This window comes from Engystomops pustulosus, chromosome 11 (assembly GCF_040894005.1).
Source record: "Engystomops pustulosus chromosome 11, aEngPut4.maternal, whole genome shotgun sequence".
Lineage (NCBI taxonomy): Eukaryota > Metazoa > Chordata > Amphibia > Anura > Leptodactylidae > Engystomops > Engystomops pustulosus.
This window is the reverse complement of record NC_092421.1, coordinates 77,708,453-77,721,335: the sequence shown is the minus strand read 5'-3', so window position 1 is coordinate 77,721,335 and position 12,883 is coordinate 77,708,453. Positions and strand designations below refer to the sequence as shown.

The 12,883-nt window shown below is 44.1% G+C and overlaps 1 protein-coding gene across 3 annotated transcripts in view; it reads left to right on the top strand.

Annotated features, from left to right (window-relative positions):
• The window catches only part of LOC140105673 (prominin-1-A-like), a 57,811-nt gene extending 45,131 nt beyond the window's left edge, over positions 1-12,680 (top strand). For 2 of the 3 annotated variants that reach the window (XM_072129677.1, XM_072129676.1), the window contains exons 9-25: positions 469-543; positions 2,739-2,802; positions 2,942-3,101; positions 3,220-3,372; positions 3,833-3,956; positions 4,847-4,923; positions 5,236-5,320; positions 5,663-5,809; positions 5,982-6,047; positions 6,534-6,626; positions 6,707-6,760; positions 6,879-6,959; positions 8,513-8,581; positions 9,147-9,236; positions 10,528-10,640; positions 10,948-10,971; positions 12,037-12,473. In XM_072129677.1, coding sequence (XP_071985778.1) covers positions 469-543; positions 2,739-2,802; positions 2,942-3,101; positions 3,220-3,372; positions 3,833-3,956; positions 4,847-4,923; positions 5,236-5,320; positions 5,663-5,809; positions 5,982-6,047; positions 6,534-6,626; positions 6,707-6,760; positions 6,879-6,959; positions 8,513-8,581; positions 9,147-9,236; positions 10,528-10,640; positions 10,948-10,971; positions 12,037-12,088 — 1,527 coding nt within the window. In that variant the 3' untranslated portion in view covers positions 12,089-12,473. Of the gene's footprint in view, positions 1-468; positions 544-2,738; positions 2,803-2,941; positions 3,102-3,219; positions 3,373-3,832; positions 3,957-4,846; positions 4,924-5,235; positions 5,321-5,662; positions 5,810-5,981; positions 6,048-6,533; positions 6,627-6,706; positions 6,761-6,878; positions 6,960-8,512; positions 8,582-9,146; positions 9,237-10,527; positions 10,651-10,947; positions 10,972-12,036 lie in introns of all 3 variants that reach the window. The other variant, XM_072129678.1, reaches the window with a different exon arrangement.
• The last annotated feature ends 203 nt before the right edge of the window (positions 12,681-12,883 follow it).

Here is a 12,883-nt window from a genome sequence, read left to right as displayed (position 1 = left end):
CCTTCTACCCTGTGTAAAATCTGTAGCAAACATGTCTTCTCTAAGTGCAGTGCAGTGCAGTGCTTTGTCATACTATTCGCATGGAGCTGCAGCATTTTGGTGCAATATTACAGCAGATGCTGGGTGCAGAGCAGAAAGCTGTGAGGACAGCAGTGTGAGGACAGCAGTGTGAGGACAGCAGTGTGAGGACAGCAGATGCTCAGTACGGAGCAGAGAGCTGTGAGGACAGCAGTGTGAGGACAGCAGTGTGAGGACAGCAGTGTGAGGACAGTCCTTAGAGGTAGTATTACACCGCTCTTTGGGCACAATACCCAACGCTGGCTGCAGTCTGCATGTCACACTTGGTGGCAGTCTACATAGGTCTGTGATCTGGGATTTTGGTTTGCTGTGATCTTTGTGCCTAGGGCTCAATTCATCGGTTATGGCGCCCCCTACTGATTTCTAATTGTGTTTGTTATATGTTTACAGATACCGGACTTTTCCAGCCAGTTGTCATCGATTGACGGTTTTCTGAACTCTGGGGTTGAAAGTAACGTCCAGAAGGTGAGGGTCACAGCGACGGATTCTGTGGGATCTTCTGGAGGATGAATGTCAGATTCCTTTTTTGCCGGTTGCCTTAAATGGGCCAGATGTCATTTTATTACTGTATAAATGTAATTACACCTTGGTAGTAAAGCTGTTTAGTAGTAACATTTATACAGTATTACCATTACAATCAGCCCTTTGTGTGACACTAGGTTTAGCTTCCTGGTTACCATCCATCTGAGAAACCATTTCACATACCATCCTCATCCGTTATTAATCATGTACTGAACATAACAAATACAAAGCAACGTAACCAACGTTATGTAGCGTTTGATCCTTACTGTCTGTTCTAGTTGTAGCTCTCCAGCTTCTGTAGTGTAACCTGCTGCACAAGGTGCTGGACTGCAGAGCTGTCTTACAATTCATGAGTGGGACAGCAGCCCATAGTCACAGTGCCCCCCAAATAACCCATAGTCACAGCGCCCCCCAAATAGCCCACAGTCACAGCGCCCCCCAAATAGCCCACAGTCACAGCGCCCCGCAATAGCCGGGTATTGAATGTGTGTCCCAGTGTTGCTCATTAGCCCTCAGTCTTTCCTGTGGCAGGGTGGGTCCGCTGTCCTGCGCATGGTATTTGGCTAGTCGCGTATGCAGAGCAGTTCTCTCTATGCTGCCCTCCTGGCCTGCTAGCCACCAAGACTGTGACTAAAGTATGTAGATAATATCTGTGCAGGGTACAACAACCAAACAATGATGACATCGGAATAACAAGCAGTTAAACCCGGCCTCTATGAAACTATTAGAGTTTTCCTGTTCAATTTATTTTTGTCTGTAAGGCAACTAACTGCAGCAGGAGCCCTTCCCCCGCTACATAAGACGAGTGCTAAAGGGGCTCTGTCCCATCAGCCGTCCAAATATGGAGGTTCCCAAGTCTGTCCCATCTACGCTTGTTATTTTTAGGCAGATTTTTTTTCCCCCTTTAATTGAATGTTTTTCCGGGTGAGAGCCGGGCAGGACCTTCCTGTCTACAGCTGGTTTCTGAAGTCCTATTGATTTTACTTCTGTTGAGTTCCTGGTGGCTCGCTGTCAAGTCAAATATTTGTGCTTCACGATACAATATCTCGCCTTCTCATTATATTCTTATCAGGGGTAGTGGTCAGGCTCAGTCCGGGTGGATGAGGGGGAGCACAAGCCCTTGTTACATCAGCGGAGATTCTATCCTGGAGCCGAGGGTGCATGTAGATACAAGCGGAGATTCTATCCTGGAGCCGAGGTGCATGTAGATACAAGCAGAGATTCTATCCTGGAGCCGAGGGTGCATGTAGATACAAGCAGAGATTCTATCCTGGAGCCGAGGGTGCATGTAGATACAAGCAGAGATTCTACCCTGGAGCCGAGGGTGCATGTAGATACAAGCAGAGAGTCTACCCTGGAGCCGAGGGTGCATGTAGATACAAGCAGAGAGTCTACCCTGGAGCCGAGGGTGCATGTAGATACAAGCAGAGAGTCTACCCTGGAGCCCAGGGTGCATGTAGATACAAGCAGAGAGTCTACCCTGGAGCCCAGGGTGCATGTAGATACAAGCAGAGAGTCTACCCTGGAGCCCAGGGTGCATGTAGATACAAGCAGAGAGTCTACCCTGGAGCCCAGGGTGCATGTAGATACAAGCAGAGAGTCTATCCTGGAGCCCAGGGTGCATGTAGATACAAGCAGAGAGTCTACCCTGGAGCCCAGGGTGCATGTAGATACAAGCAGAGAGTCTACCCTGGAGCCCAGGGTGCATGTAGATACAAGCAGAGAGTCTACCCTGGAGCCCAGGGTGCATGTAGATACAAGCAGAGAGTCTACCCTGGAGCCCAGGGTGCATGTAGATACAAGCAGAGATTCTATCCTGGAGCCCAGGGTGCATGTAGATACAAGCAGAGAGTCTACCCTGGAGCCCAGGGTGCATGTAGATACAAGCAGAGAGTCTACCCTGGAGCCCAGGGTGCATGTAGATACATGCAGAGATTCTATCCTGGAGCCGAGGGTGCATGTACACACAGCTATTTAGATACTAAAAATTATTAATTGCGGTTTATCTCCCATTAAAGTTGGAAAATGGGTTACAGGGAAAATCTGTTTTTAAGAACCGGGGTCTTCTCAAGAAAAGAATGACGTATGTGATGTAAGTCTTGTAGATTTGTAAAATGAATCTTTATTATTGACTTCAGGCTCGACAGACGCTTAATGACATCCCCCAGATGGTGAATAATCAGACCAAGAAATCTGTACAAGGTGAGACCCCCTTATCCCCGGACATGACAAGCTGGAGAATATCGGCATCGGACCCCCCCCCCCCCCCGGCCTCAATAAAAATAATGAATAGACATAAATGGGAGAAGACCCCTGTAACGTATTCACATTGTGTTTGCAGATGTGCAGGATCAGCTGGCGAACATCAACCAGAAGATCCAAGAGGTGCGCAGCAGCATTTCTATTGTGGACCAGCTGAATACAGTGAATTCTTTTTTCGATACTGTTTCCGGTAACGCTACAAAGTTACAGCCGGACGTGGTGAAGTATGATTATTACAGGTGAGATATTCTGCATACACGCCCCTACTCCATGATAGGATTGGGGTGTCCTGGTGGACACGGGATAGGATGGTAGCAGTGATACTGTGCAGTATATAACACGTTGTGTTCCCTGCAGGTGGATAGTCGGCATCTGCCTCTCCTGCATTATCCTCCTCGTCGTTGTGTGTAACCTGTTTGGTTTGCTGCTCGGACCCTGCGGCCAAAATTCGAGCAAGGACCCTACTGAGCGGAGCTGTTCCTCAAATTCAGGGGGAGACTTCTTTATAGCGTAAGTAAACCTCGAGCTCAAAATATTTCTTAGTGTTTGGATACATGTCTTGATCTTGACATGGACACGAAACATTGAGGATGGCCCGATATTTTTTTTTTCCGTCCCCAATTTCTACATTTTAAGACAATCCCCACCCCTTAGTGCCTTGAATAAACTGCAATCCTGGAATATAAATCCAGATTTCACAGTCCTGCTGCTACTTACAGTATACACAAAGGTGTATGATATGACGCTGGCTGAAGTCTGCATGACCTAAAATGCTGACAGGTCAATTTAATTAGAATAGGATTTATGATGAGGGGGTTTTGCACATTTTCCCTAAAAGTCTGTTTATAAGAGAAGTTTTCTCAGTTTTTGCTCAGAATAAGCCACTGAGCCTTGTCTGTCTGTGTGTGGTGGCAGTTCCTGCAGGTAACACTAGGTGGCAGTCCAGGGTTAATGTGCTGTCTCCTTGCAGGGGCGCTGCCTTCAGCTTTCTCTTCGCTTGGCTCCTCATGCTGGTGACCGCCGTGCTCTTCGCTGCTGGAGGAAACGTCTACACGTCTGTCTGCAAGCCGTGGAGCAGCCGCCAGCTCTATCAGGTGACTCCCACCTTCTACTGACCAGGGGGATTTTGGGGACATTTTCATTTTTAAAAATCTATAAATCGATCTGGGGTCTTCCTCGATCCACCTCCTGCCATCCTACTGAATTGTAAGGCTGAAAGTGATCTGACCTGCATCACCTGCATATACATATAGTGTAGAGAATTCCAGGAGATTTAAGCGTCCGGCAATTTATTCTACAACATTTCTTCATTTTATAGAATGTACAGTAAATAGTGTTATACAGGTGGTTCCCGACTTACAGACGACCCCTAGTTACAAAAGGACCTCTGGCAATTGGTAATTTCCTAGGCTACAATAATCATCTGTAACAGTTATCACAGGTGTCTGCAATGAAGATTTATTATTAATCCTGGTTCTTATGACAACCCAACATTTTTAAAATCCAATTGTCACAGAGACCCAAAAACTTTGTCTGGGATTACAATTGTAAAATATACAGTTCTGACTTACATACAAATTCGACTTAAGAACAAACCTCCACAACCTAACTTGTATGTAACCCGGGGACTGCCTGATGCAGTCACCTACTTAAGAACACCTGACTTACAGACGACTCCTGTTTACAACCGGATTCCTGGATATTGGTCATTCATTTACTGTACTTTAGCCTTAGGCTACAATAATCAGCTGTAACAGTTATCACAGGTGTCTGTAATGAAGGTTTAGTGTTATTCCTGGTTCTTATGACAATCCAACATTTTTAAAATCAAAAAATTTTGGCTGGATCTACAATTATAAAATGTACAGTTCAGACTTGCATACAAATTCAACTACAATATATATATATATTAGTAATGTATTAGATTTCTAATGTCGCCTTTCACCACACTCATTACAGTCGCCATATTTCTATCTATTTCCAGGCTGTTGATGAAAATGTCAATCTAAGCAAGTTACTGGGTACAGACCTCAACAACCGGAACCTGACCACCGTGTATAAGTAAGTAGAGACTGTGATATGTACAAGGTCATTGACACAACCCAGAAGTCTCCGCTCCTCTGTGAGTTCTGTTGTTCTGGTTTTAGCTGTGAATTTCTGTGCGGATTAATTTGAGTACTCGAGGTTCTGAGTTTGTAACTTTAAGAAATGATAAATTTATGACCACCTGCAGCCGCCACTAGGGGGAGCTAACACTTTATGAACTTATCACACCTGACATCACCATGTAACCCCATCCTGTCTGTACTACTCAGTAACACGGGGATCTCTGGTCATGTAACAGACACTCATGGATGTGTATTCCCTCTGCAGTGACTGTCACAATGATGATTCTCTGTGGAATACGCTGAATCTGAACTCCATGTACAATCTGGACAGTTATCTGAATATCAGTGAGGTGAGTCCTGCTGTTGGCAGCCATTGGTTCCCTATGTTTCCTGGCATGCACCAGCTCTGTTATACTCATCACAAATGGCCTTGTTAAGCAATAATCCTGAATTCATATTACCCCCTCCCTTTCCAATCTATTAGGAAAATACCCCAAACCACAAATACTCTTCATCTCCTCACCTCCTGTAAAACATGAATGAAAAAAGTAATATAAAGTTATATGTACCCCAAAATAGGACCTATTAAAAACTCTGTACCCTACAAAAAACAAGCCCCCTTCAGCAAAAAGTCATGTTTTTAATGTAGTAAATCATTAGAAAAAAGCAATTCCTTGATCTCTTCTCTCCAGTACACGGCTCAGGTGAACTCCATCCTGGACAACACCAACATCACTATAGACAGCATCACCTTCCTGAGCACCAGCCAGAAAGACAAAATTACGGAGGTGGCCACATCCGGCATAGACAATAACGACTTCTCCAACTTCAAGCAGCAGGTAAGGAGACCCCTGGTATATGTATGTGGGGGATAAAGACGATGACCATAGGACAGAACCTTACACTATCCGGCTGCCCCTGTTTTTAGGTCTGCCCTCTAGTGGAGATGGCAGAGACGGGCAGGGTATGGGTAGAGCTGTCAGGTAACATGTAATATTCTTCTTCTTTTAGGTCTCTAAGAACATAACCAAGACAAATCTCGTATCATTTGCGACACAGCTAAAGAACCTGGCGGCCGTAAGTGGCTTTTAGCTTCCTGGTACCTCTAGGACATTGGTACCCATGAGGGACAATTACAATGTTGGCTTTGAGTTTGCAGAGGGGTGGTGAAGCTGCACAATGCAGAGCCAAGAGCACAGCAGTGTGAGGAGGCCCCTCACAGTGCTCCAAGTCCAGCTACAATCCTGGAATATATACTTCCTTTCCAGTGGCTATGTAAATGTGAGCATGGTCCATCCCCTTTAATTAAATTTTGGGTTTGGATTAAATTTGGGGTACAAAATCTCAAAAATGTTAATGATAATATCAGACCTGCCAAAGTGACCACCTCATCTTCTGGAGGCAGAGACCTTATAATACTATCGTTATATGCGGAAATATTGTGATGCGTTCAGTGATCCGGGTATTACTCCGCCTCGTAGTGTTATGGTTGTTGTCACCTCTACACTACTTGTCCTTGGCTCTGCTGGGAGTAGTAGTTCTCTAAGGTATCTTCCTCCCTAGGCCAATCCCACATACGCCAGTGATCTGACGAACGAGGCCAACGCTCTGCAGAGTCTCCAGAACTCAATCGATGCCACCCTGGTCCCGCAAATCGTAAGTACATGGGATCCGTCCTGTGGGACCATTAGACTCCGTGTAGGGGGTTTCCTAAACCTTGTACTTCTGCCTTACAGGCCAAGCTTAATACCAGCATCAACAACCTACAGGCAAGCGCCAAGCTGCTACCGGTAAGTGATTCTACAGCTACTTACCTTGGGACACCAAGAGCGCAATGTTTCAGCCACTTAAAGGGGAACTCCTCCCCATATATCACACTAAGAAGTATTCACTTCTCCTTTAATGCAGACCTCTTTAAACGCCACCCTCAAGAGCATCGCGGACGCTCAGACCTTCGTAGACACCAAAGTGGTCAGCGTTGTGAAGAATGTAAGTTATTGTATTGTTAGTGTTTGTAGGTTTCATATTAATAACTATTATTTATTCTAGTTTGTAAATCCCAACGTATTACAGAACATGTATCTCTGGTTCTGTAGATCACAGAACCACAAGCCCGATGCCATCTAAGATTCTTTCCTTTAAAATGACACCAGCAGCATGTTTCAAGGTGTACCTGAAGTGATGCTTTCGCGGCAGTCTATAAATTTGACTTGTCTCAGGCAAAAAATGACTTTTTTTTTTTTTTTCTGATCGTTTTCACATGACTTTGAAGGGGATTGTTTAGAAATAAGAGTGAGATTTCACACAAAATAAGTCATTTTAGAAAGTACATTTCATCTCCTACCTGAGGGGCTGCTAGTGTGATGGGGGTAATATCTGTTGACCAGTTCCCTTTAAAGGGAACCTGTCACCAGGAAGCTCATTTTCACTAAAGACAGGTTACGGAAGTCCATCACACCTGAAGTGCAAAAATGTCTTTCTGCTTTTTCTAAGCATTTGCATTACAATATAATTGTGCGTTATAACTTACCTTGCACCCCGACAGAATCCTCTGTGTAGTCCCAGGTGTTGGGCTTTGGTTTGGATGCATTTAAAAAAAATGTGACTAGCCTGTGCTGCAGGCTCCTCAGCTCTCAGCCCCCACCTTTGTGCTCCTGTACAACTCCTCCCTCCTACTTCACTGAGCTCACAGCCTGGTGAGCTGAAATCAGTGGGGGAGGGAGGAGCTGTACAGGAGCACAAAGTTGGGGGCTGAGAGCTGAGGAGTTTGCAGCACAGACAAGACACATGTTTTTTGAAATTCCTCCAAATCAAAGACCAACCCCTGGGACTACACAGAGGATTCTGTCAGGGTGCAAGATAAGTTATAACACACAATTATATTGTAATGCAAATGATTAGAGAAGGCAGAAAGACATATTTACACTGCAGCTGTAATGGGGTCCTGTAACCTGTCTTTAGTGAAAATGAGGTCCCTGGCAACAGGTTTCCTTTAAAAATTGCTCCCACATCATCCCGTAGGTGAAAAGCGCATTGCGCAGGTCACTTTATAGGATTTCCAGACCTTCCTTTCCTGTTCTACTTTGATGTGCCATTAAAAAGAAAATTAACTTTTTCTTTTTATGTATATAAGCTTCCCGGTGCACCAGGGGTGGAGCCAAATCTGATGCTGCACCAGTTTTCTTCTTTCCCTCCTTTTATACAGTGGACACCAATCCTTCTAAAACTGGTTATGGCTTGGTGGTGCAGAAAGAAGAAAAGTGGGTGCATCGGTATATTTGGTCCCGCCCCTAGTGCATTAAGAAGCTCATTTGCATAGATATACATCGCAAGGAAATGGCAGAGGTGCCATAGTGTGATAACTCGTGCCATCTATATCTGCATCACCTCTGAGGCCTGTGATTGGCTGCAGCTGTCACATATATATAAGAACAGTCCATATCACATGTACATGACCCCATATTACTGTAGGACTATAGATTATTGGAGATTGTGCGCATGTAGATTCCTGACCATTCCTTATTCGTATCTTTGTGTCTTAGGAAACCAAAGTCTTTCTCAATACCATAATCGGATATTTTGAGTCGTACATCACGTGGGCTAAGAAGATGGTGAGTGTCCAACCGTTGTGCTGTAATGTAAAATCAAAGGGAATCTACCTTCACGATCCATCCTGATAAACCATGGACATTACCACAGTCCCGGTGCCTGGATCTATGAGTAGTCTTATGATCTTCTTATATTTGTTATCCATTGCCTCCTTCCTTCTAAAAAAAAAAATCACCATTTAAAATTATGCTAATGAGTCAGACATGCTCTGGTGGGTGGTACCAGAGCCCCTCCGTGCTGCAGCTTCTCTGCCTGGTACGCTGTGTAAGATTGCAGCAGGCTGACAGAGCAGGTGAAGACAGTGCAACAGCCTGTGAAGCTGTAGCATGGAGGGGATCTGGTTCAAGCTCATTAGCACAAATTAGCACAAATTAATAGTTAATTTTAGCAGGAAGGAGGCCATGGATAACATATATAAGAAGATACCACAGTCCCGGTGCCTGGATCTAGGAGTAATGTCCCTGGTTTATCAGGATGGATTTTGATGGGAGATTTCCTTTCACATTAGGTTTTAAAAAAAAAATTGGATGAATTTAATTGTACACAATTTTTTTTTAATATTATAAGCTGACGGAGAACCTTGCTCGGTGCGGACCCCTGGCTAACGCTCTGGATTCTGTCGAGGTCATCGCTTGTCAGTATCTTGTGGATAATCTGGTAAGAAAACAACTTAAGAAAACCTGACTTGCAGACGACCCATAGTTACAAACTGACCTGTGGATATTGGTAACTTACTGTGCTTTATTGTTAATCCTGGTCCTTATGACAACATTTTTAAAATCCAATGGTCCCAGAGACCAAAAACATTTTGTCTGGAGTTACAATTATAAAATATACAGTTCCAACTTGCATACAAATACAACTTCAGAACAAACCTACAGAACCGATCCTGTACGTAACCCGGGGACTGCCTGCACATCATATCGGACCCTTCTTGTGCAGCATCTGCCGCTCCCCGGAGTATAAAATGTCACATATTTGGCTGATGAGGCGGGAACTGACCCAAGCGTGAGACACTTAAAGGGTTGTCACAGTATAAGATCTATTCCCCAGTGTGAGCCCATCACTGCGCTGCCTGCACCTTGGGATTTGGCCACTAGGGCTGCACCGATACAAAGAATTTCAAAGGCGACACAATACCCAGAGAAGGATCACAATACTTTCAAGAAAAGAGGAAAAGTATCATCTGAAAGTTTAGCGTGCGGTCACATGGGGCGTTTACATTGCGTTTAGAAATGCAATGCAAACGTCTATGGGGCGGGGCTCAGCCTAATCACCTTTGCATTTCCATTGAAACCCTAGCGATCCGTAACGGTCACCAGTGATTGGCCGGGTGAAGCTTTAGTGCTATATGACAGTGTAGTAGATGTGCTGTACAGGGTGTCCTGGTGAGGTTAATATAAAATACTATACTAAATAGTATAATTTAGGGCTCATGTAGACGGGTTTTTTTGATGTCCGTGTTCTTTCTTTTCTTTGCGGATGGCAAACGGACCCACTGTTTCCTATGGGTCTGTTCACATGTATTTCTTTTTGTGGATCCATTGAATTTTTTTTTTTCTCAAATGTTGCAACCAAGAAGATTAGAAACCCATCAGCCTTTTTGGGTTTTTTTTTTGCATATGTGAAATAAACAGATACAATATGGATTTAATTTTTTGCAGACACGCTCATCTGAATGAGCCTTTATTTTTTGTTGTCTTCTACATTTTTATTAATTTTTTTTAAATCGTATAATAACTTATATAGAGACGCATCTTCTCACTGATATTATAAAGAAAAAATATATATATATAAGGTGCATGGAGCCCGTGTAACTCTATGGCTTTAGTGAAGCTCTTGGTTACATAATATCCTCCCACTGATGGTCCATTGGACTCACTGGTTACATACAGCCGGCTCTGTATTGGGGATGTGGTGACCATGACTCTTCCTCTGTATTTCCCAGAATGCCTTCTGGTTCAGCCTGGGCTGGTGCACCATCTTCTTCATCCCCAGCATCATCACGGGGGTGAAACTGGCAAAACACTACAGGAGGATGAAGACGTCCGACGTCTACGAGTAAGTGACGGTAATGAGGAGCTTTATTCCATCTCTATCATTCTATGTGTGTGATACAGGTCAGTCCTGCAGGGCAATGTGTCTCCATGGTTACCCACCCTGCTGTACCGGCCATGGAGACGCAACTGTGTCTTCTCATATTAATGGCTGACGGGTGATGCTGTAACTTATCCCAGCGCTGATGTAGGCAAGGGGGGGGGGGGGTATATACAACATCATCATCATCATTATTATTATTATTATTATTATTATTATTATGATTTATATGAAATTGTGAGTTCTAACATGTAATCTGTTGTCTCCCCAGAACTCCTGACGATCACATGGAGATGTAAGTGTTATATACACTGTCTATACAATTCATCCCAGTGGATGTACAGGAGATGCAATTTACAGTTTCGCCACTAGAAGGCGATGTGCAATCTGATTCCATTTTACAGCTTGCCTTAAAGGGAGTGTAAACCAGTGTCAGGTGTATTGTCTATGGAGAGATGTGTAATCAAAACACTGAATGTTGAAACAGACATAAAAGGATATTCCCTCCCCCTGAGCTACAATCCCACAGTATAAATCCATGTTTCACAGTCCTGCTGCTACTAACAACATGGACAGCAGTAGGATTACACATCTCTCCAAAGACGATACCTAACTTTGGCAGCACACCTACAGTGAGAAGCTGCAATCCTGGAATATAAAGCCATATATTACAGTCCTGCTGCTACTAATAAAACACCCAGGAGATCACTCTCTTTGGCCTCTGCAACTTGCATCTTGACCTACATGTCCACTTTATGTAAAGGGGTTGTCCCACTTTCAGCAAATGTATCAGGTATGGTTTGTTTAAGGAAAAAGTTATGCAAATTTCCGGAATACTTTCTGTATCAATTCCTCATGGTTTTCTAGATCTCTGCTTGCTGTCATTCTATAGAAAGCTTCAGGAATCTGACCATGTGATGTGATAGACATGCAGGTGCACGAGCCGTTATGATCACAGGAAATAGTTGTGTGATATAACGGCTCATGCGCCTGTCTGTCCATCACAGGACCATGGACAGGGTTCTATGCATAACCTTTAATTACATAAAAAAAAATATCAAATATTTCCTAATGGTGGACAACCCCTTTAAGGCTGTGTGAGGGAGTGAAAAAACTTAAACACTAAAAAACGTTGGTCTAGAAGGTGTTAATGAACTTAATAGGGGATAGATCTGCTGTGAGAATCTGCTCCTCTATGCTGCTAGGAGTCCCTGTAACCATTACAGCAGTGATGCAAGGATCCGTAGGTCATTGATAAGATTCTTGGAATACAGCACATGGTCATTATGGCACAGATTTATTTTCTTGTGTAATAATTAGGGCCCCGGAAACCCTATAACCTGTGTATTTCTCCCTGCAGGCGCGCCACCTCGCAGCAGTTCCTCATCCCTCGGGTCACTGCAAAATCCTGAGCCACTCGCCCCCCGCGGCGATGAACGCGACACGTGCCAGCACTGATGGCGCCATCCTCCATGTTTCCTGCGTGTTCTCTTTCCATGAGGACGTATTTATTGATGAGACTATTTATTTTCCTATTACTTTGATGCGCGGATGGTGAAGCATTGCATTGTGGGTGAGATGAACCTGCAGCTGTGATTCGTGTGTGTGCACTGAGCCCCCCATGACTGTAGCCTCTGCTGAGGGGGTCTCACCAGCGCATCTGATCTTTTTCTACAAAGATGTAAAGTTTTTTTTTTTTGTTAGGAAAAAAAAAAAGAGAATTAAGTTATTTGCAGAAGTTCCCGGAATAAAGTGCAGTTTCTGCATGTGAAGTGTGCGCCGCCATCCTGAGCTTATATGTCCCACCATATCTCTGCGGTGTGCGCAGATCTATACAGTATGTGAGGCATCAACTCCTCAGCGCTCCTCCACGTACAGGTACGTCATGCAGCACTATAACAGGGGAAAGCAACTGGAAATATCAATGAAGAACGCAATTCCTCCTGCAAAACACAAGTCCTCACATAGGAAACACATTTTATAGCTCACAAAAGTCCATTAAAGAAACTAAAACCCACTAAATTCTGTAGGGGCAAAAGCGACTTCTGCTCCATGACTGCACCCCCTGGATCTATGAGTAAGCGTCCCGGGTTTATCATGATGGATTTTGATTTCTTTGATATTCTAGAGCTAAGAAAAAGGAGGAGATCTGTGGGGTGTTCAGGGTTGGACCTTCACCAATCTGGTAAATTGTTTTATCCCTGAAA